This window comes from Pseudorca crassidens, chromosome 12 (genome assembly GCF_039906515.1).
Source record: "Pseudorca crassidens isolate mPseCra1 chromosome 12, mPseCra1.hap1, whole genome shotgun sequence".
Classification (NCBI taxonomy): Eukaryota; Metazoa; Chordata; class Mammalia; order Artiodactyla; family Delphinidae; genus Pseudorca; species Pseudorca crassidens.
Genome location: NC_090307.1, coordinates 83,330,684 through 83,354,289, shown reverse-complemented (window position 1 = coordinate 83,354,289; position 23,606 = coordinate 83,330,684). Strand labels below are relative to the sequence as shown.

Sequence of the window (23,606 nt, the reverse complement as noted above, 5' to 3'; positions counted from 1 at the left end):
GCCAGTTGAGATATTCATACACATGAAACAACTGGGATAAATTATAAGCCAACAAATAGCATATATTTACTGAATACTATTCTGAGTCAGGCATTCTTCTGAACATATCTCATTACTTCATTCAGTGATTCACAATGAGAGGCAGATACTGTCCCTGTTTTATAGCTAGGGACACTGTGGCTCAGCATTTAAGTCACACACTCAAATCACACAGTTGGGGAGGAGCCAGGACCTGGACTGAGTACAACCACTAGCTTATAAAGGCAGATGTGACCTCAACTGCACACGGAGATAAAGGACAAATGAGAAAGTAAGGTCAGTGTAGATTGGGATTTACAAGGCAAAGCCTCGAGTTCTATCATCACATACTAGTTTCAAATTACTTGAGTCTCTCCTAAGATCTTATGTCCTAAAACCAAAGACTGATTTTGTTCTCTACTTAACCAGTGCTATGCCTGTTCTTTTTGGAAGAATTTTAAGCTAGATAATACACTCCACACTTTATAATCCAAGCCCAATGGGTTATAAATGGCCCAATTTTACAACTTTATAGGATTTTGAAATCCTACAAGTGATACAATTGATAATGTCCAGGGCATAGATTAAAGATTTATGAAACTGACACCAATTATTGTTCATCTTCTTCTTCTTGTAGTCAAAGAGATCTGGGAGAATATCATAAGTAAAATAATGCAAACTCTGAATTTGTCACAAACATGGAGCAGGAAGGAGCTAGAGCTCACGAGGTCATCCTCCTTCAAGTCAGGAGCACACTGTGGGTAAGGACACAGACTATGCCTCAGGGCCAGAGCTTGTAGTGCAGACTTTGCTCTTCTCTCTTCTCTCCACAAGCAAATGTCAGTTCAAACAATCCCTCACTAGGAGGTCCTCTCCCAACTCCCTAAGAGACACCAGTTTTTGATAAAAGAAAGTGCTTTTCAAATGACACTCCCTCCACCCACTTTTAATGTACTTGAGAGATTAATACGCATTCGACACACTTGTGACAAATGTAAAAGGACACAACACTGTGTTCCATATGAATCAGGGAAGGGAGAAGAGAGCAAAGGTCTGTGTATAAAAACACTGGTGGTTGATTTATAATAATTTAAAAAGTAGTTCTTGAATTTTGCTGCCAAGTTCAAATGAACCCAGATAAAAAGAAAACTATGTATACAGATGATGTCACAACTCACTAAGTCCCACACCTCCCTAAATAGTAGGGGAAGATAGTTCAATCTCATTGCTCTACTTCAGAAACTTAGTTATATCCAGGTAAGAGCTCGAAGAATGTGAGCATCCATATTATAATCCATCTTGGAAAACAGACTATTTGAAGGAAGACAAATCCAAATTGAAACTGTGTGGTTTCCAGAGCAATTTATTCATTAAAGGCTACTCAATATGCCATCAACAGTTCTCCTGTGTGTATTGTGCTGATAAACTGACACTGAGAGAATTTAACAAGTTGATCATTTAATAAGTCTGAATTTATTTTCACCACATGGTATTGTACATGGTCATCTGTTGAAACAGATTTCTTTTTAACAGATCTTAGTTTAAAAAAGTCATAGATACTGTGAGTTCTGTATAAACTGCTGGATAGTAAGTTAGTTCCTTTGTTTTGACTTATAAGCCTCAACTTCACCGCAGAATAAAGAATGTAGGCCAAAGAAAGCATAATCAGTCACTCGTATAGAACAGTATTGTTTCTATAATTTGAAGCTTTCTGAATGGACGGGTTCGGGCCTGATGTAACTGTAAAAAGATTACTTAATGAATAGGCTATATGGAAATTGTACAAAATGTTATTAACTTTAATCATTAATAGCTTAAACAGCACTATGTTACTAATTGCTATTCAAACTCAAAAACCTGTTTTTGAATCCCCATAAAGGCGGCAGATGTACACAACCATGCCACCTTGTACTTAGGGGAGTGTCAATATATATTTCAACAGAAACTTTGGCTTCAGGAAAGAGTCACAAACATTTAAAATAATGGCTTTAATCGTCATTTTAAGTATATCCCAGGGGAAAGTGTGCTTTAATTAAATATACATACCAGTGATGCTGGCAAGGTTGAAAGTTACTCCTAATGTTGATAGCTATAAAAACTAGCTTGTACATGATAAGACAATGAGAAAAAAAGCAATCCCTTTGAAAACAAAAAACAAAAATAGAGTTCACAGTGGTTTGTATCCAACAATATGCATTTTATGACAATAACATGTACAGATTGAGCACCCTAGGGCTCTCTTTATATCCTAAAGAAAGTGAGCATTTACATTATTCATGGGCTGTACTGAATTTAAAAAAAAGATCAGTTGTACACTCAACCCCTTAGAAAGGATAAAATGTCCTGGGGTGTACAGCTTTAACACCATCATTAAAGTTGTTTGCAAAAAGGAACAGAGAACTAAACAAAACAAAACATTTTTCCTTGTGAGTGGAGAGTCTTTCATTTGCTGTTATAACCAGCAAATACTATTCATTAAGTCAAAAATGGAAGGGGGGGCCCACAAACACTTTTTGAGCAAGCTGACCAATACACATTACACTTTTAAAAATGAAGGTTATACACTATATGTTACAAGTCCGAACTAGGCAGTGTCAAAATGACATCTATTTCTTTGCTTGCTTTGTGATCATACCCCTTGGAGGTGTTACGGGCCTCGTGGCATTCGGCTTCTTTTTTTCTGCAGGTTTTAAAATCTGCAAAGATTCAAAAGACCATGCATTTTAGGAATACACTCAACCTCAAATCTTACATTTCACTCAAATCTTTTGTTAGAAAGTTTTTTTGTTTAAAACTGACCCAACAACTTGGAAGGCCCCACTGGCATATTAATACAAACCAAGCTGACAAACATTTTGGTAATAAATGCTCTGATGAACAGCTAAGATATATGAGCTGAACAAATTTTGCCTCTGGATAAAATGACAATTTTTGGAAGTCACACCTTTAGGTATCCCTTCTGATGGGTGGTGGTGGGGGAGTTCTTTAGAATAGTATCCCTCAAACCCCTAGGGCAGCAGTTCCCAACCTTTTTGGCACCAGGGACCGGTTTCGTGGAAGACAGTTTTTCCACAGGGCGGGGCTGGCGGCGATAGTTCAGGCGGTAATGCGAGCGATGGATGAAGAGCGATGGAGAGTGGCAAATGAAGCCTCAGTCGCTCACCCAGTGCAGCCAGGTTCCTAACTTGGCCCCGGGGGTTGGGGACCCCTGCCCTAGGGAATCCTATCACAATCTCTGGGAGCTGCAAGCTCTCCCTGATACTTGGTTAAACACAAAAAACACCTGTTTTAAATTCAGTTAACTGATGACTGCCACATGACTTCAGTGGCTGTATTTTTGTTATGATTGGGCTAGCCTGAAGTCATACAAGTTTATTCATAACAAGTGAATGAGAAAAAGACTGAGGTAGACTTTATGTGTAAATGATTCTTTTGTGCCAAGTGAAGGCCAAATGATGTCATGGTGAATCAATAAGAGGTTTTATAGAAATTAGACTAGAGAAAAGTGGTGGGAGAAGTGAGTAATTACATAGCACATCTGGCACATGGCAGTCAGTATTACTTTCACGTTCAAGTGGTGATTTAATTTTAGCTGAACGTTGCACTGACACTGTAGTTTTAGACTTGTAGTAAAGGAGCCATAAGCATACGAAGCTAATATATTGTGGTTTTTATGTATTTAAATAATGTAAAAACAGTTAAATTCAACACTGGAGGAAGGGTTCTATGATAATTTTTTTCCTTTAAAAGGAATTCACTCAATACTGAACTAGGACAAACACCAGTTAAGGGAAAATAAAAATTCAGTCTACTCAACATAAATGAATAGTAGGCAGAAAGTAGCACTTTTTAAAAAAATCAGTAAAATTCAGACATAATAAAAGGACACAATGCTGAAAGCATCCTCTACCTGAAAAGAACACATTAGTGTTTCGTCCACACTCATCATGGCACCTGCATTGTCAAACTCTCCACAATAATTGGGTGCAGAAAACAGAGTGACCAACTGCCTCTTTGCAAAAAATTCATATCCATCTTCAACCACCTTGGAGAGAAAACATTTTCAGTATAAGGAGGTGCAAATTTTAGGTGGGTAAAACCACTCTTCAGTTTCCCGTTGAGCCTGATATCCTGTAGGTCACACTTCCAGAGACGTTTTGTATAAATAAGCAATACCTACCCACCAAAATCAACAAGGAGAATCTGTGCTCACACACATGCTCTTAAGTGTACATGTAAAATTCAAAATCAATACCTGATGGGCTCTACATATAAGATCCAAATCATGCTTATGGAGAAATTTTGCAACCACTTCTGCACCAAATGTGAAGGACACTCCTCTGTCATTTTCACCCCAGCCTAAGACATCTTTATCGGGGTCAGACCACAAAAGATCACAAAGAAGACCTTGATCTGGTACATCAGTTGGTCGCATAATTCGCCGAATCTGCTCCATAGATTGAAGATCTGGTGATAAACCTATTAAGTGAAAAAAAAAAAAAAAAATGAAGGAAACAGAACTTTAAAAAGGATGTTAGACCTGCTGTATAAAAAAATAAATAAAATAAAATTCAAAAATTAAAAAAATAATAATAAAAATAAAGGCTCATGTAGCAATGCTCCTCACCACTTAAAAAAATAAATAAATAAAAAGGATGTTACCACTTTAACAGCTCCATTTGTCTACAGAGACACCCAGGGACTCTTACAAAGGCTTACATTAAATCTTTGGCTACATTTTCTTATTTAGCTTTGGTTAAAAAAAGGTGGGGGGGGGCTTCCCTGGTGGTGCAGTGGTTGAGAGTCCGCCTGCCAATGCAGGGGACACGGGTTCGTGCCCTGGTCTGGGAAGATCCCTACATGCTGCGGAGCAGCTGGGCCCGTGAGCCATGGACGCTGAGCCTGCGCGTCCGGAGTCTTGCTCCGCAACGGGAGAGGCCACAACAGTGAGAGGCCCGCGTACCACAAAAAAAAAAAAAAACCAAAAAACACGGGGGGCACTGGAACTTATTACATGCACTAATTTGCAAGGTACAGTGTGCTTAAATAGCATATGGAAAGTTACCTCAACATACAGAGCACCCTAGTGACCATTTGTAGTGACTGGGCATAGAGGATGCAGACACTCAGGTGATGTAGCTTTCTAGGAAACCGGCGCTGTCCAAGGACCATAAAATCTATCAGACCAGCTCAGATGTAGCCGACTCTCATATGAGTTTAAAATCACATGCCCAACTCTACCAAAACCAGTTTAAGTATATAAGGAAGGCAGGGATAGTGGATTTATTAAAATATAGTGAGTTGGCTCTGATGGTTGTCTAATTTCTGATCACAGATGAAAAGAAATTCTCTTTGCAATTATTATTTTAATTACATAATATACAGCACAACCACCAAGCAAAATAACTTTTAACATCTAAGTTGAAAAATTTCTGAAAGGATCAAAAACAGACCAAGGAGAAGTCTATTCACATATTCAGTATCCTAGAGGATCTATGGTACAGCATATTAATTGTTTAATTTTATATTCAAAAATCCTTTTGCTCTATTTTCAAAGCTGTTACAGAACCCTTAATTCCCTGTAACAAATCAATTGGGTACTCTGGACTTGTATCCAAATGATCCTGGATGTGCCAAAGTGGACCCAAGATTTAACACAGCAACATAGGAGTTACCTGACAGAGGAAGTCATCCCAATGATAACTCATTGGGATGATAAATATCAAAGTGTACACTCCTTAGAAGAGATCAAAATCTATGTGGAATTAAAATCAGCCCGCATACCTCCATGACAGCAGAATATTTTCTCATCCACGATGGCTGCTATCGGTAAACAGTTAAAGCAGTCTGTGAAAGTTTTCCATAGTTTAATGTTATATCTTCTTTTACCTGTAAAAATTTTGGGATGGTTAAAAAGAGACTGGTGTTCTGTAGGTACATTCCCTCAGGACAAGTCCTCCAAGGCAAGGTTTTGACTACCTTAAGTAAACAAAAACTATGCTTTTATTAAAAAAGAGAGAATCAGATATATATAATACTTGGAGATGTCTGATTTATAAGCAACGACTTACAGTTTCATATGAAGTATTTTAAAATTCCATGGAAGTCTGAAATCAGAATTCCAGATATAATGATTAAGGATAACCATTAAACCTCAACAATTATTTGATAACACCAACTCTGTTTGAAATCTAGTCTGTCTTGTCCACTCTCAACCTGCAAGTAGGTTCCTATTTCTAAAGGCAACTAAGAACTCACACATGTGCCATTATAATCTTCCTTCTGAGGAAGCCTCTGAGAGTTAACACCCATCTCATCTACCACCACCCTCAATAAGCTACTGGAACCATTTAATTCCCACCCCCCCTAAATATTCTAGTAGGAAGCACAACGACTACAGAGCAATACAGATTGCTTATTGCAGGCACACCAGGATAGCCCTAACATGCTGCACAAACACTGAGAATGCCCCCCCCACCAAAAACGTTACAGAGTGGTTATATTCCCACCTCACCAACCCATATATTCCATGCATTCTGGAGTCACTGTGTGCTTTCCACAGGAAAACTATGTTTTGAGTAAAAAACCCACTCATAAACCCTGGAAATACAAATCTTTCTGAATTGGATGAGGAAGACCCAATTGTTAGGGTGCCTTCGTCTCCTGTACACTCCATACTAAGGTTAAAAGCACTAAAGTTAAAAGCACAATCTTACTCCTAAACCAAATTTGTCCTCAGTCTCTTCTCCACTTTCATCCTGTGGATACTGAAAGGTTTACAGCTTTCAATGTACCCTTTCTTTTGAGTTCGAGAAGGGCCCAAGCAACAGGCTTCCTGAACCACATCTTCCACTCCACAGCAAATCAAGTCAGGGAGAAAGTTTAGCACAGGTTTGAAACGCAATGCAAATTCAACAAACGTTTGACTTCTCCCTTTGCAGAGGAGGATTTCTGTTTTTTCTCCTAATAGTTTACGTTTCTCTATGACTGGGTATAACCCTCACCATGGTTCACCCTGTTTTGTATTTCTTTGGAGGCCACTAATTCCCTTTGTCCCACATCTTCCTTCACTGGAGTTTTCTGGAAGCCTAACGGAATTCCTCTCTACAAAAGCCTGAAGGGGAACCTGTGCACCTCCAATTTCCAACAATGGTAATAATACAAGAACAGGGCTGGGCTGTCCTAACCCCTATGTATAAAAGTGATTTGGTTCTGTCTCCATTTTCTACTGAAGCCTGTCTCTGAACAACATTCCAATGGCTCCCCTAGATTTTTCCTTTGCTCAGATGCTGCATTTGCCAGTGCCAACAGATTCTCTTCCTTCTTGAAATCTGCTTCACTCCTTGATTCTTTAGTTTCACAACGCACTCCAGCTACTCTTATGGATTCCTTTGCTATTTTTGTTGGCTTCTCTATCAAAAATTAAGATCCTTGGGCTTCCCTGGTGGCTCAGTGGTTAAGAATCCGCCTGCCAATGCAGGGGACACAGGTTCCAGCCCTGGTCCAGGAAGATCTCACATGCCGCGGAGCAACGAAGCCCGTATCCCACAACTAGTGAGCCTGCGCTCTAGAGCCCACAAGCCACAACTACTGAGCCTGTGTGCCACAACTACTGAAGCCCGCGGGCCTAGAGGCCATGCTCCGCAACAAGAGAAGCCACCGCAATGAGAAGCCCGCGCACCACGACGCAGAGTAGCCCCTGCTCACCGCAACTAGCAAAAGCCCGCACACAGCAACAAAGACCCAATGCAGTCAAAAATAAATAAATTAAAAAAAAATTAAGATTCTTCCTCCTGTTGTCTCTGAGCATCTTAACTAAGTCCTGGGCTCCTGCTTCCTCTCCTCTCTACACTTCCTCCCTAAGGCCACTTCAGACCACTAGGAGCATCTGGCTCCAGGATTCCTGGATAATTGCCAAGGTCTCTTCAAGCTTCCAAATCCTCAGATTCTGAGCCAGAACCCCTAATGCAGTTTCCTATTACTATAGACCAGACAGCTCTGGTATCAGAAAAGTATAACACACATTCACATTTTATCCAACAACAGATACCTCGGCTATTCCAGGACTACAGTCATAAAATTGGGGGTGGAGGGAGAAATTGTAGCACAGAGTGCTTGTTACACTTAGGAAATAAGTCTACCACATAAAACAGTGGTTTTTAAATTGTTCCATGGAAATTTCCATTTGAATAAAATTTTTCAGTACAATAAAATTTTTAAAAAATTATCAAGGTTTTTAAAAAAAGTCAGCAAAGCATCAACTGAAAGCCACCTAAGTCAAGAACACTTTTAGGCCCACAAATTATACCTGCCTGATGGGAGAGGGGAAAGCTGGAGTACAAGGTCATTACATCAGTCTTAAGGACGAACAAGAGTCAAAACTAATTCCAGTCAGTGCTGACCTTCTAAATCATAGGGCCTCACATTAAACAGAAACAAAAATGATGTAGCCAATACCTTTAGACTAGGATATATGCCACAAGGAAGAGATCTTATGGATTTGAACTTCGTTAATGAAAACAACAAAATACTTGCTAACAGCTGTGTAAAAAGGAACCTGTTCTAAAAAGTAGTACCTGTAACAAATACCTAAAACAAAATTATAAAATTCTCTGCCTCTCATTTCATTACCTAAGGAGTAGTAACTAACTGCCTTACTAGTACTTCTCTAATAGACTCATTGTCAATATCAAGTATCTTTCCTGCCCAACTCAGGTGTCCCAGTCAGTTCAGAAACCACAGTATTTTTCTTCTTGGTAATCCCTTCTGCCTCATCCTGTTTTGTTTTGTTTTAATTTTTTACTGAAGTATAGCTAATTTCCTCCAGCCTCATCTTATGAGCTGGGTCTCAGGGCCATAGACATACATATATAGTCATGTAAGAGGTTGCGAGTACGAGGGCCAAGTCTATAAACATAACCTTTCTAGCAATGTACTTCTAACAAATACGCTAGCTGAACACATCTATGTGAAACTGAGATGGAAAAACACCATACCCTGAGAGACTATAGGTTATTATTACAGTCTAGGGGAGGGTCACAGTGACAATGCTTTACCAGTCTTGTTATAATTATACTGGCAAGTGCTAGTAATTCAAATTCCTTTTCCTCCCAGCCTGAACCCTCCTGCTGGCAGAAATGATGAATACAAAAGGAAGATGGAGGTAAGGATTTTTTTTAAATTAAAAAAAAAAAATTTTTATAGTTACTTAAAAACAGCAGCACCAACAATAAAACTCTCCACCAAAACTGATTATTTTCAAGGCTTTAAGAAACTTGTTTCTGGGACTTCCCTGGTGGCGCAGTGGTTAAGAATCCACCTGCCAATGTGGGGGACATGGGTTCGAGCCCTGATCCGGGAAGATCCCACATGCCACGGAGCAACTAAGCCCGTGCGCCACAACTACTCAGCCTGCGTTCTAGAGCCCACGAGCCACAACTACTGAAGCCTGTGCGCCTAGAGCCCGTGCTCCACAACGAGAAGCCACTGTAATGAGAGGCCCGTGCACTGCAACGAAGAATAGCCCTGCTCTCCGCAACTAGAGAAAGCCTGTGAGCAACAACGAAGACCCAACTCAGCCAAAAATAAACAATAAAAGAATAAATAAATTTTAAAAATTAAAAAAAAAAAAAGACTCTTGTAAAAAAATTTTTTTTTTTTGCGGTACGCGGGCCTCTCACTGTTGTGGCCTCTCCCGTTGCGGAGCACAGGCTCTGGACGCGCAGGCTCAGCGGCCATGGCTCACTGGCCCAGCCGCTCCGCGGACCGGGGCACGAACCCGTGTCCCCTGCATTGGTAGGCGGACTCTCAACCACTGCGCCACCAGGGAAGCCCTACAAATATTTTTAATTAGCTTCCCCCCCCCAATTTTGTTTTCTCCTTTCAGCACAATTTCAGATAGTAACTGCTATTTTTCCTGGGGTGCAGATGTGCCAGAAGGAAAAAAACTATATTACAAATTACAAAAAGTAATTATTTGTATATTGCAAGTTTCCATTTACATGAAATGTCTAGAAAAGGCAAACCTATAGAGACAGAAAGTAATTAGTGCTTGCATAGGGCTGTGGTGATGGTTGCATAACTATGAATTCACTTAATCACTGAATTGTACACTTAAGATGGATGAAGTTTACAAAATCAGATTTTATCTCAAAGTTGTCAAAAACGAAGGTAATTATATGGACAGATTCTCAGAGTTGTACTAAGAATTAAATTATCTGTGACTATTCATCACAAAAATTATCTTAAAGAAATCATCACTGTGATTGCTACTTCCTAATCTAATCATCACATCATACAAGAATCCAGGGGATTATTATATGGCAATGAGTGCTATTCTTTACACCAAGAAAGAAAAACCAGGATAAAAACAAGTTAATGAAATAGTAAACATGAGAAATTACAACACTACATCTAAACTCGCAAATCCTAACAGAAATATGTTCAGTTTATGACCAAGAATCTCAATTTGAGTAAATCTTCCTTAGACGTAGAAAGTACTTACATTCATCATAAAATCCATAAATTCTATTGATGCTGGCACATTCGTGGTTTCCTCTGAGAAGAAAAAAATTCTCGGGATATTTGATTTTGTAAGCCAATAAGAGGCAAATAGTCTCCAATGACTGCTTTCCCCTGTCCACATAGTCCCCAAGAAACAGGTAGTTGCTTTCTGGTGGGAAACCACCGTACTCAAAAAGTCGAAGCAAATCATAGTATTGTCCATGGATATCACCTAGAAGCAAGAATTCTGTTACATACTGTCTTCATACATATAGTCCAGACCACTAACATTACTAATTTCCAAACTTGTATCATATTTAGTTCAACTGAGCTTAGTGATAATTTTAAGTGTATGTGTGTATCCAGACTCTCACACAAAACTCAACTAATTGAGAATTTATTTTATGGAAAGGATTATTAATGCCTAGGCAGGGCTTCTTGCCAAGTAACACGGTTTTCCTTTCAGGTTGGCCGATCAATATCAGATCTCCCACAGCTCAGTCTCTGGGGACCGTGTCAGCAGAAGTGCTGCACTCTTAACAAGCCCTGGCCCGGTGTGAACAAAGGTGTACACACAGTACACCCACCAATGCATCTGGCTTTCAATGTCTCCCTGCTAGATAATGCCAAAGAGCATTTTACTTAAAAACAAAAACAAACACCACAAGATTCATCAATGCAGTCAAATATGTTAGAAGAATAAATATAGTATTTCTCAGATAGAGTTTAGTTTTTATACCAGTTATCTGTATTTATCATGTAGAAACAGAACTACAAAATGGCATATTTTTAGGCATAACCAGTGTTGCTTTAAGCTTAAATATAATCCCTATATACTCATAATTCAGGCCTTTTTTTGGCTCTCCATTCTGTTTCATTTCTTTCCTTTCTTCTGCAATGTTTATATTCGTTTAGTGAAATAATTTTAAGAAAATGCGAAGTACGTCTAAGCACATTAAGTCCATTAGAGGTATTTATTCTAAAGCTACAATTATTTAATTTTAAGTAGTTCCAGGTTACTCATAAATAGTAAATGATTTTGTTGGCTAACACAAGGTCATCTATATATCCTTGACTCAGTCCATCAATCACGTAACCAAAGATAACTGTTAGTGTGCCAAAACTTACCACATATTTTGAGTGGTGCTTCAAGTTCTAGTAGGATAGGCTGACTGAGAAAGATCTCTCTGGACTTCAAGCACAGTCCTCTGATTTCATTCTCCTGTAGCTGGACATTCTTACCAGGCTTGGACCCTCTCACTGTAGGGGAGAAAAACCCCAATTCAGTCAAGAGAAGTCAAAATAAGATTTAACGTAAAAATTAAAAATATCGGAAAAGGTAGAAGTTTTAAATAAAGAGGAGGCAAAAACATAGTTTAACTACTTTCTGGCTAGGCTTTATTTTCAGGACACTTATAAAGAATATGATTTTAATGCCTAATTACAATCTTAAAATCTTAAGACAGGATTTCAGAGATTTAGTTGCATTTTCTACACCAAGGTAAGACTTCTTTACAGTATCCTGATCAAGGGGTCAACCTCTCTGTGTATGAATACTGTTAGAAAAGTCTTATCACTTGCGAAATCAGACTCCCCCTGGGCACAGCTCAAGGCCTCAGTTCTGCATCCAAGACATACAATTGGCCTGGTTCACCTATAACCCGCCCACCAGGCCAGCTCTTTTTGCCTCTCTGTCTTGTCTTCCCTTCTCCAGCCTTATAAATGAATTAGTATTTGTGTAGCAGGAGATTTTAGAGATTGTCATGTTACTGAGTTGGTTCTAAGAATTCCTCGTTTTAAAATGTGAGATTGGAAATGCTCATCTCCCCTCTCAATCAGTGTTTTTCAGAGGTCCACAGGTCTCTCAAGGGTCCCAGATTTATCTATGAAAAAACTTAAGTGTTGTTTTCATTTCATTAAAACACACTGTATGCTTGCTGTGCATATTTTGCTGTGCAACTTTCTGGGCCTGCATTTGTGAATACAATCATGCCTCTACAGGGCAAAGGATGTCAGCGTGTGTTGTGAGAAAGGTATCCTAGTAATTTGAACAGATTAAAATTGAGAAAAGGCAAAAAGAAATCATGGCACAGCACCAAGTGTCCTAAACTCCCAAGTGCCCGCATCAGAGCACTCTGAGTGCTACTTACTATCAAAGTGAAGTACTATCAAAGTGAAGTACAAGATATCCTCTGGCCTTATAACAATTCATTTATCAGCAGGTAAGTAGTAGTAGGAAATAAAATTGTTTTGATTCCAGTTGTAACAGACTAGACAGTTATTAAATACATAATAAATAGCACTGAATTGCTAAATTTACCTTAATTTCACAGTTATGAACTGGCCTGCTTGCCAAAAACTCACAATCAAAGTCTTAATACTTGTTATGTATAAAAGACTTATGAAAGCAAGCATTCTCCAAATTAGAATTGAAGCAAAAACTCCAGACCAGACTAAATACAAAACTAAGGCTACACTACATCTTTCCACCATTAAACCCAATATAAAGTGATGAGCAGATTAAATCAATGCTGTTAATTTAAATTTTATCAGTTTTGGAGGCTTGCTTTATATTCAAAATCACAAAATCATTTGGCCTAATAGCTGAACAAGAGCAACAGGTTTAACTGGTTTGTATCTAGCTTTGTTCTGTAAATATCTAAGTAACATTACAGAGTAATAAAAACTACAAGTAATAAACTCTGATGCCTGTTGAGAATTTTTTTCCATTAAAAAGGGCTGTGTCCAAGTTTGAGAAATACTGTCTTAGGGGAAGCCATCCTTCAGCCTGAATAGCCACTGAAACTGAATTCCCTGAAGAAACAAGTTTTGAGCAGAAATGGAAGGGTGTTATTTTTTTTCAATGAAAGGCAATAAATAAGAAAGGATGACACGTGAGAAGAGTCAAACTCTTGAAGGGCACAAAAAAAAGAAAATGTTGAGTGCACTGAACTGGGAGCCAGAAGCCCCAAGTTTCTGTCTTGATTTTATAGCTTGGGAAAATCACCTCTTTGGACTCCAAAATATGTTAACTAAACTAAATGACTGCCAGTCTCATTCTGGTCAAATATTAAGAAACAAGAAGCAATTAAAGGGAAAGTATAGTAAGGATAATCTTTTGAGGGAATTATGCAAAATAGACACATATATAATATTTACAACAGCAACTGAGCTATTTGTACAACAAAAAATGATTTTTTTTTCAGAACCAAAGTAATTTTTTCTCTCTAGACACACAAAGGAGAGAATTCAAGAAACACTCCCAATGGAAAGATGGTGGGATCCCTGCTTCACTGGCCAGAAAACCCCAATCATTAGTGATTTTACCACAAGTCAGCCAGAAGCTTGGGCAGACTGCCCAACAGGAAACTTTATTTTTGGCTAGGGGACTCCTAGATGCTTCTGGTTTCAACCAGAATCTTTTTCAGAAGAGCCCCCACACCTGTAAGTGAACAGCCCACTCTAAGTCTTTTGGGAGAATATGTAATAACTGACTTACACCTATAAGGAACACACAGGCTATTCTTTTAATATGAATGCTATCATATTACACCAATGCCATCAGATTAAATCAATGCTAATATAAATTTTACTGGATTTGGAGGCTTCCCACTACCACCATTAGACATAGTTCATGGTAATTTTAGTCCTCTTATTCTGCTTGTCCCTCAAGTGGGAGTGTATAGAGATTAGTAAAGAACAGTACTGACAATTTAAAAAGTATTCCTAATGTGGAGTGAGAATTTTTTTTTAATTGGGGTACTGTTGTTTTATAATGTTGTGTTAGTTTCTACTGTACAACAAAGTGAAGTAGAGATCCCTGTGCTATACAGCAGGTTCTCATTAGTTACCTGTTTTATACCTATTAGTGTGTATGTGTTAATCCCAATCTCCCAATTCATCCACCACCCACCCCCTGCCCCTTGGTGTCCACAGTTTGTTCTCTACCTCTGTGTCTCTACTTCTTCTGCCTTGCAACAGGTTCATCTGTACCATTTTTCTACATTCCACATATAGGCATTGGAGTGAGGATTAAATGCAGTTTTTCCAGAACAAATCAAGATATATTTTATATTTGATGAACAGCACTCATTAAAAACAACATAGTCCCATAGCTTCTTAAATTCCCTACAATTAGCTCAAAAAATAAAATTATAAAAATAGAAACTGCCAAAACCATCTACCAACTGGCGAATACCTGCTCATTTTTCGTGACCGCTTAGATATCACTTCACTCTGGAAAACCTCTCTTAGCCATCTCCTCTCCCCTCAACAAGCCTGCTTTATGCTTTCTGAAATGCTCTCACAACACCTGGTCACCGCCCAGCACATACTGTGTATTATAATTGCCAGTCTGCTTCCACCTATTCATCTGGACCTCCTGGTAGAATGTAAACGCCAGGACCACATCACTTGCTCTGCAGTGTACATGCCCATGGTCAGTACATGGTAGGTGCACAAAATCTGTTGCATGAATGAAGTCTGAATAAATCTCTGTTAATTTGTGGCATTACAATTAGCGTGCATTCCAAGCTATATACTTTTTTTTTTTTTGCAGTACGCGGGCCTCTCACTGTTGTGGCCTCTCCTGTTGTGGAGCACAGGCTCCGGACGTGTAGGCTCAGCGGCCATGGCTCATGGGCCCAGCCACTCCGCGGCATGTGGGATCTTCCCGGACCGGGGCACGAACCCGTGTCCCCTGCATCGGCAGGTGGACTCTCAACCACTGCGCCACCAGGGAAGCCCTCAAGCTATATACTTTTGATTAGCAAAAAACAAGAACAAAAATTGTGTCTGTGCCTTAAAATTACAAAGCAATAGTGTCATTTCCCCATAGGCTTTACTAGAGTTTCTAGTTTAGCACATAACTGTTTTTGTCATTTTACAAATTCATAAGCAATAATAAAGATGAAAAAGTGAAAAAAAAGGAATTTGTTCTTCATTAAACTTCTAAACCAAAGGAGTTTTTATAGGGCAAACTACTGAAACTCCAACATACATCGCTCCCTAAGAAAAATTTGATATGGGATATAAAATCATAAGGCATCCTTACATACAGGAAGCATTAAATAAGAACTAAATGATGTAATCTGTTTAAGACTTTCAATATTCATTTTTACCATGCTTCATTCAAATATTCAACAAAATAGTTGCTGGGCACCACTACATGCCAGACCTTGTGTTGGATGCTGGGGATACCCGGGCAACAGGACAGACAACTCTGTCCTTTTTCTTGAGAGGTTTACATTCTAGTGGAGGATGCACAAAATAAGACAAACTAGGTAACCGCAGATTATTATAAACGCTGTAGCTAAAACTAGCCATCCATAAAAACTATAAAACTAAAAGTTTATCTCAGGGACATCTTCAATACCATTAAAAACACAAAGCCTTGAATATCTACTTTATCGCTATTAGCTACAAAGAAAATATGCAAACAGTACAGCTCTGCTCAATAAAAGCAGTCACTACTTCATGGTTTAAAACCCTCACTGTGCTCTGTGCATGATGGGAGAAATCTACACAAAAAGGAGACCCTAGGTGGGAAACTCAAGGGCTGTCTCCTCATGATACCTTCCTAAGTAGTAGTTCAAATTGCATGTATCAAATCATTTCAACAATTGCCAACAGAATCCAAAATATTCCAACAAATATGAATTCCATTTTCCAGGTGGAATGTTTCTCATAAGTCCAGGTGCTAGGCACTGCATGGAAATAAAATCAGCAGGCACAGTGAACATAGGTAGGTTAGTGATTGATATATCAAAATGGTCAACTTAGATCTGAAACTTAGCTCTTAAACGTGTGACTTCTCTCTCTTTTTTCTGCTGCACCGTGCGACTTGTGGGGGAACAGCTATGGGATCTTAGTTCCCAGACCAGTGATTGAACCCGAGCCCTCGACAGTGAGAGCTCAAAGTCCTAACCACTGGACCGCCAGGGAATTCCCAAACGTGTGATTTTTGAGCGAAAACTTTTCTTTATCTGGTTAAAATGGTAGATTCAGAAAAAAATGCACTATGGCTGTTACCAGCAAGGACTGCTCTGTTCTGACTTATCTGATCATTTATTTATCTGGCAAATCACTAACATGAGCACATGATAAAAACTCCCATGCAATTTTACTGAAAACAAACTGATAAAAACCTGATATAATAAAAGAATGTCATTGGTGATTATATGCAATGCCAGCTTTTTCTCACAAAACAACATTAACTTTTCTGACAGCCTGGTAACAAAGCAGAGATGAAAACCATAGAGGGAAATTTAAGACTACTCTGGGATTATTTATGAGGAATAAGCAAGTATTCTTCTTGCCCCTTAACTGTTAAAAGAAGATCATAGGGCTTCCCTGGTGGCGCAGTTGTTGAGAGTCCGCCTGCCGGTGCAGGGGACATGGGTTCGTGCCCCGGTCGGGGAAGATCCCACATGCCGCGGAGAAGCTAGGCCTGTGAGCCATGGCCGCTGAGCCTGCACGTCCGGAGCCTGTGCTCCGCAGCGGGAGAGGCCACAACAGTGAGAGGCCCATGTATCGCAAAAAAAAAAAAAAAAAAAGAAGAAGATCATAGAAAAGGAATAGCATACCCACCAAAAAGCCTCAGCTGAACTATAATCAAGTTTTAAAACCTAAAACTGGCACAACCGGTGTAAAAATAAATCAACAGAGATTTTGCTAACAAGATAATCCTATTAAAGTAAGTGGCAATCTTAACAATATGCCACATCATATTCATTTCAGTGACAATCAATAACCTCACAATATCTGACAGATTTAGGAAAATAAAACCTCAAACCATAGCAAACAAAAAACAGTGAATATTTGTAACATTAAAACTTTCCTGCAAACAATGGAGTTCTTTTCTACAAAAAATATAAGCCACAAAAATGTTAATCGAGAATCACTTGGTTTCTCTGCAAAGTCACCAGCAGGAAGACATCCACTTTCTGGCCATCTTAATTTCTAAACCACCCCTCCCCTATCCTGACTTTCCTAACTGCTGGTGTTATACTTTGGGCATTTAAAGGTGATACCAATTTTCTCAAGGCAGATAATCAGGATATAGCTGCAAAACACTGTCTATTGCTCTCAGTAAAGAACGTTGAGTTTTCTACATCTAGAGTGAAGCCAATTTATTGAAAAATGTTTAACTCTCTACAGTCTAGCCACCAATTCTGATAAACTACCACTGATTAGACTTCACATCTGAACCTACGTTTGTAATGAGTGGTTTTCATTTTCATAAGCCTTAATATCAGTGACATACACTCTCCTCTAGATGAGGGATGCCAGTAAACCCCAGAGTAGGGGTGAAATTGGAGATTTCAGATAAAACATCAAGACCATTAAGTAAATCATCTATTTTTACATGCTTTGGATACAGTGGTCTGATCCTAAAACATAAAAATTTGTCCCAGAATTCTAAACTCCAAAGAGATTGAATCCTTCCTTTTTCTTCTTGAATAAGATTTTCCAGCTTCCTCATTTACAAAACAATTCATATCAGAATATTATCTCCTTCACAATTCAATCTTTAAGGTCTACTAACAGCCGTGATGGTAAATTAAGTGAAATGATTTCCCTGCTTCAAGATCAGTAATCCTCACCCTAGTCAAGCAGACTGACTGGCACTGGCACATACTTTTGCAGAATAGGTTATTATAGGACTGCAGTTTCCCAGATATAAAACAATCTCACCAACCTCTACCGCAGACGGGCTACCAATGCATGGCGCAGCATGGCATGCATTTCCCCAGCTTGGAGGAGGAAAGCCTGGCCTCCTGCTCCTAGGGCTAACATTCCCTCCCTCAAGCACAACAGAATGACACACACCACCCCGTTAGATTTCACTGCTGGGTCTAACATTCCCTCCCTCAAGCACAACAGAATGACACACACCATCCCATTAGATTTCACTGCTGCCTCCTGCTACTGACAGGCGAGGAAGCACTGTGGGCACAAGGAGAGTAATCCTTTCCATGCTGTGGTTTAGGATTGGTGTAAGCTTCTGATCATGCCTCTAAAAGAGCTTTCTTGCCTTACCTTTTAGGAGAGGATGCGGCATACAACTGACATGCGGGAGGGGTGGGAAGAGCAGGGGGCTCACAACACAGACTTCTTGTAATTTAGAGTATTAGTAACACATTACTTTAATATTACTGTCTTTATCAGCAAAATGCCCTATGATCATTGATTCCAAGAAAAGCCTCTAATGGGTGAAATTATCTGATGTGTAAAGAAAAAATAATTGCAGAGGTCTCATTAGGAAAGATTATTTTTGTTTTCTTTGGTCAGCATTTTAAGATTTTTTTTTTCTTTTTGCCATTACGATTGTCCTTTATTATCTTCAGGACCCCTGTCTTTTAAACATTACAATATAAACATATTTCATTTCACACCGAATATCTAAACACATGGGTTACTTTTACAAGTCAGAGGATTATGTTAGTAAACGCTGAGGGCCAGGGCTGAGGTCATATTTAAATCACTAAAGCAAGTCAAGCAATTGTGCAGAGCTTGGCACAGTCTTTCAGTTTGACAACCGCCAGCTTCAGAGCCAAGATGCTTCTGGCAAATCAGGATGTGAAAATAAGTTACAACTGCCTGCTCTGCAAGAAAATAGCTAGCCATCACCGCTCCCCGAACGAGATCACTTACAAAGTCACTCTGCCTCAAACCTCACTTTTCTCCAACACAGTAGGACTATGAGACAAATCAGCAGCTGGTTTATTCTCTAAATCCAAAGTTTTACTGTGCAGTTATTTAAATAAGTGAACATGAATGATACGAAGGAGTGACAACCTTAAGGTTTTATCACCCACAAGGCAGAGATCTTCTCAGGTGGGTTGCAGAAGTGATGCCTCCTTAAGGAAAATCCACTAAAAAGTTTAGAGTAGAAAAGAACTGCAAAGCTGTAGTGACTAAAATCTAAAACCAACACGGTATTCTCCTAAATAAGACTTCACTTTTGAATGGTCTTTTTAGTACTATTACCGAACTACTTCTCACTTAGCTTGTACAGTCCTCCACCTTAAAAAAGGAGACAATCTCTAACATGTAAACAATTCTAACAAGGCCACAAAACTCACATTTCCCTCCATTTTCAGATATACTCAAATCTTAATTAAAATTTTTACAGGAAAAAGTTTGTGGGGCATTAAAAAATGGAATCACAGAAATTATCAACCTTTTCTACCTTGGATTATATATATTCTCAATGGATCATTTTCAACCCTTTCCCTGCCCATTTAACACTGACTAGAAAAGAAGGAAATTTACGTCTGTTGAGCAGCTAGCTTATTCCGGAGGAATTAAAACACAATGCTTTATTAATTTCAATGAAAAAATGAAATGTTAAAAAAAAATCTGGTTTTCAAGTACAAAACATGTATAGAAATTATTAATAAACAAAGACTGATCTCATTATAAATAATCCAAGTTTATCAAGGCAAATTTCTTGGCACAATTTAAAAAACAAGATTAAAATTAACAAAATGTTATATGAATACAGAGTTATGGGCAACCCTGGACTTAACAAGACTTACCTAATCTTAAAATTCTAATGTTTCTAATCCACAGATTCCATTTTTTCCTGCCTTCTCAACGAAATAAAGCCAGCTCTTAACTAGTCGCACGTGTCCCTCCACAGATATGCAGAATTTACAATTTTTGAATGAAAAACAAAATTTTAAGTTCTTTTCTTATTGCAAACTGTTTAATCCGTTTCTGACCCACTGCTGCCTCACATAAATCGAAGAACTGTAGTAACTAGTATTAAAAGTGTGGTTCTTCGGTTTGCAGGGCAGAAGTTGAGACACAAATGTAGAGAACAAGCGTATGGACACCAAGGGGAGAAAACCCCAGTGGGTGGGGATGGTGGTATGCTGAATTGGGCAATTGGGATTGACATGTATACACTGATGGGTATAAAATTGATGACTAATAAGAACCTGCTGTATAAAATAACAATAATAATAATAAAAAGAGAAAATAAATACATTCATGAAGGTGCAAAAAAAAAAAGTGTGGTTCTTAAATAAATGCCAGGTACTGAACAAATAAGGTTTTCACCCACAAATGGCAGCAACATTTCAGGGGTCTATTTAATGGGTTTTTCTTTTAAGAAACTATAAAATGAAAAAACCTTACAGAGATTAAGAAGAGATATTTTTAGGAGTTTCATTCTAATGACTTAAACAAAAGATCTGCAAATTCTAACACCAGAACTGTCCAACTGTTTATGCTCTCGACTCCATCTCTCACAGCATTTATAGTCCAACAATACTTAGAAATGTACAAAGACAAAAAGCAGTTAAAACTCAGCCAAATCTACATTATCCAGTATTCAAATTAAGAAAGGGATCTGAATTCTTTCAAAGTTTGGAATTAGATGTTAGTATTGATAGATGTACTCTGGAATTTGGGGGGTGGTGAGGGGTGATTTCATTTCGGCATCCCTCCTTAAAATCCGAATTTCATCCGTCTCCCACATCAATATAAATCAATCGCCAGGCACCTCACGAGTCTTAGGTCAGCCAATATTTAAGATTTTTTTTAACCTTTGCTCAACCACTTGACACCTCCTTCCTTCATACATAGGGTGACTTGAATGACTTCTAGCTCCTGGCTGCCTGGGTTTGAAACTTGACTGTTACTGTGTGACCTTGGTCAAGTGACTTCACTTCTTTGAGTCTTATCTTCCTCTGAAAAACAGTAAAATATAATAGCACCTACCTCGTAAGGTTGTTGGGAGTATTACATGAAATCTGTGTAAAGTGCTCCAAAAAATGCCTGACACACAGTAAGCGCTTTAGAAGCGCTGGCTAATATCATGACTGTATTTATCCGATGAACGCAAAGCGCTTACAGAGCCTGGCACATTGGAAAGATCCTAACGAAACTGTCATCACTGCTGGCTTCTCGGTTCAGAGGCACGTTCAGAAAAGAGCGCGGAGACCTCTTCAAGATAAGGACAACTTAAAAAGAGTATTTGGAAGGGCAGGAGAATATGAGTTCCAACATCTCCTTGAGATATGAACGTTCGTCACCAAATAACAAGTAATGGGCCCCTCGACCCCAGCCTCACAAAAAATAAAAATGAGCAGGATAGGAAAGAAGCCCCCAAGCCCGGTGGAATCCATATCCCCATCATGTTGCTTTCCAAGAGAACGAGGACCAGAAAGTTCGTAACGTGCCGTCCTGTAAGTTGGACTGGGGCCCCCAACCTTCATCCAAAGATTGGTCGGGTGTGCGGGGCGCACTGGGGTACGTACCGGAAACGTGGGGGTGGGGAGCGGAGTTTTCAAATTTCAAGGCCAGTAGGACGGCTGCACCCTCGTGCAATGAATGAGTGGAGCCAGGAGTGTCCGCGGGTTGGCCCAAGTGCGGAACCCCGGGCAGCCTCCCTCCCGCTGCAGCCCCCGGCCCGCGGGCGAACTCGCGGGGCTCACTCCTCTCGGCGCTGCAAGTCCAAAAGGCCTCCCAAATCCCCCTCCCCCCTCGAGTCCCCGGAGCCGCCCGCCGCCCCCTTCACCTTCCAGCAGCCGTTGGATGATGCTGTCGATGTTGAGCTTATCTATATCCGCCATCGCCTTCCCACCGCCGACCCTCCCGCAGTGGCGCCGCCGCCGGCTCGCGCCCGGGATTTACACCTCCTTTCCCACGCCACGAGCACAGAGATGGTGGTGGCGGCGGTGGCAAAAGCCGCGGCGGGTCCCCCCCAACCGCCCCACTCCCTGCTTCCTCCTTCTCTCCCCACTGGAACCACGAGAAGAACAAAATGGCCGCCGACTCCTTAGCCAGCCTCGGGCGGCGCACGGATGTGCGCGGGGAGTGCAGCGGCAAGGCCGGGACTTCTTTGTGGGCCATAGGGCACCCGGGAGGGGGCGGGGCCAGAGCGCGGAAAGGGGGCGGAGACAGTTGACGTAACTGCGATAGCGCGCGGAATCCTTCCGCCAAACGGGCCGAGCAAATAGGCCTCCTGGCGGGAGCATGAGTTACAAAGTTGCACGCAGGAGTTGGGGTTGGAGGAGAAAAAGCAGCTGTGTACTCGAGGATTGTGGGCTCCGCGGGACGCTGTTCACTGGGGCCAGGTTTTGCAGACCTGGCCATGTGAAAAGCCCACGGAGGGGATTCGGAAGCCCTGGAATCTCCCCTTAAGTTAAATCTGGGGTGGAGGTGAACAGGGAGGATAATAAAGAGAGGTAGGTTGACTTTATTTGGTTTCAGATTTGCTGGGATTTGGAGGAAAGGGAAAGGTTTATTTGATGACTAATAAAGAAACTCTTCTCCTAGGTAAATAAAAATGTTAACAGTTATTCTTTCTGAGTGGTGGAAATATGGGTATTTGTATGTACGTTTTTTGTGCTCTCTGTAACTTACATTTGGGGAAAATTTTTTTTAATCCACCCTCAAAAAAATTTGATCATCCCTATCTTTGGATTGTCTTTCTTGAACTCGGGAAGTTATATAATCATCGGAACGGTTACCCTGATTCCAGCCAGAACGAAGATGAGCGAGCGTGTGCAGCAGATAAAGGGAGAATTTGCAGATTTCGCGCGTCGGAGCTCGAGACCGGAAGAGGAGAACTAGTGTGCATCCACGGGCATTGCGGGCGGGTCCCGGGTTCTACAGACACCCCGGGAAACTTTGGCCCATTTCCTTTGGCTTCCCAGTCTCCCCAAGTGCATCTCTCTCTCGGAGACCCCTCCAAAATGTGCCACCTTTGGGGACTATATGTCTCTTCTAGCTTGGTTTTGAAGTGCAGTTTATGCTCAGCAAACACATCTGCTCTCTTGCATCCTGACTTTTTCATTGAACTGCTTTTTCCTGCAGCGCTTCACAGTTTGCAAAGCCCTTTCCCTCCCCCTAGAGAAATTAATTTTGTTTCTCAAGGCACGCAGGATGCACGAATTCCCATCCTGAAATGCCATCGAAGTGATTGCATCCAATCTCAAAATCGGTGTTTCCCCCGCCCCGGGGGGGCCCAAGCGGTGGGGGGGGCCCAGGCTCCTTGCACATGGACCTATGGCCTCCCTGCTGCCAGTTTGAGGGCGTTAGGGTTCAGAGCTCCCCTTGCTTGGCTCAGC

At 40.3% G+C, this 23,606-nt stretch overlaps 1 protein-coding gene across 1 annotated transcript; it reads right to left on the bottom strand.

Annotated features, from left to right (window-relative positions):
- Window positions 1-1,472: 1,472 nt before the first annotated feature.
- On the bottom strand, window positions 1,473-22,333 carry PPP1CC (protein phosphatase 1 catalytic subunit gamma). The gene is made up of 8 exons (XM_067700860.1): window positions 22,052-22,333; window positions 11,650-11,781; window positions 10,523-10,753; window positions 5,803-5,907; window positions 4,274-4,497; window positions 3,929-4,063; window positions 2,654-2,714; window positions 1,473-1,758 (listed from the first exon to the last, which is right to left on the bottom strand). The coding sequence occupies exons 1-8, from the start codon at window positions 22,104-22,106 to the stop codon at window positions 1,688-1,690; spliced, it is 1,014 nt and encodes a 337-aa protein (XP_067556961.1). The 5' UTR covers window positions 22,107-22,333; the 3' UTR covers window positions 1,473-1,687.
- Window positions 22,334-23,606: the final 1,273 nt, after the last annotated feature.

What these genes read in the sequence shown, in the direction of transcription:
- PPP1CC (XM_067700860.1), bottom strand. Translation starts at nt 22,106, where the DNA reads ATGGCGGATATAGATAAGCTCAACATCGACAGCATCATCCAACGGCTG. An exon ending in TTATGGATTTTATGATGAAT is followed by an intron (nt 5,908 to 10,522) that starts GTAAGTACTTTC and finishes AAATTTTTACAG; the next exon opens with GTAAAAGAAGATATAACATT. An exon ending in AATATTCTGCTGTCATGGAG is followed by an intron (nt 4,498 to 5,802) that starts GTATGCGGGCTG and finishes TTCACTTAATAG; the next exon opens with GTTTATCACCAGATCTTCAA.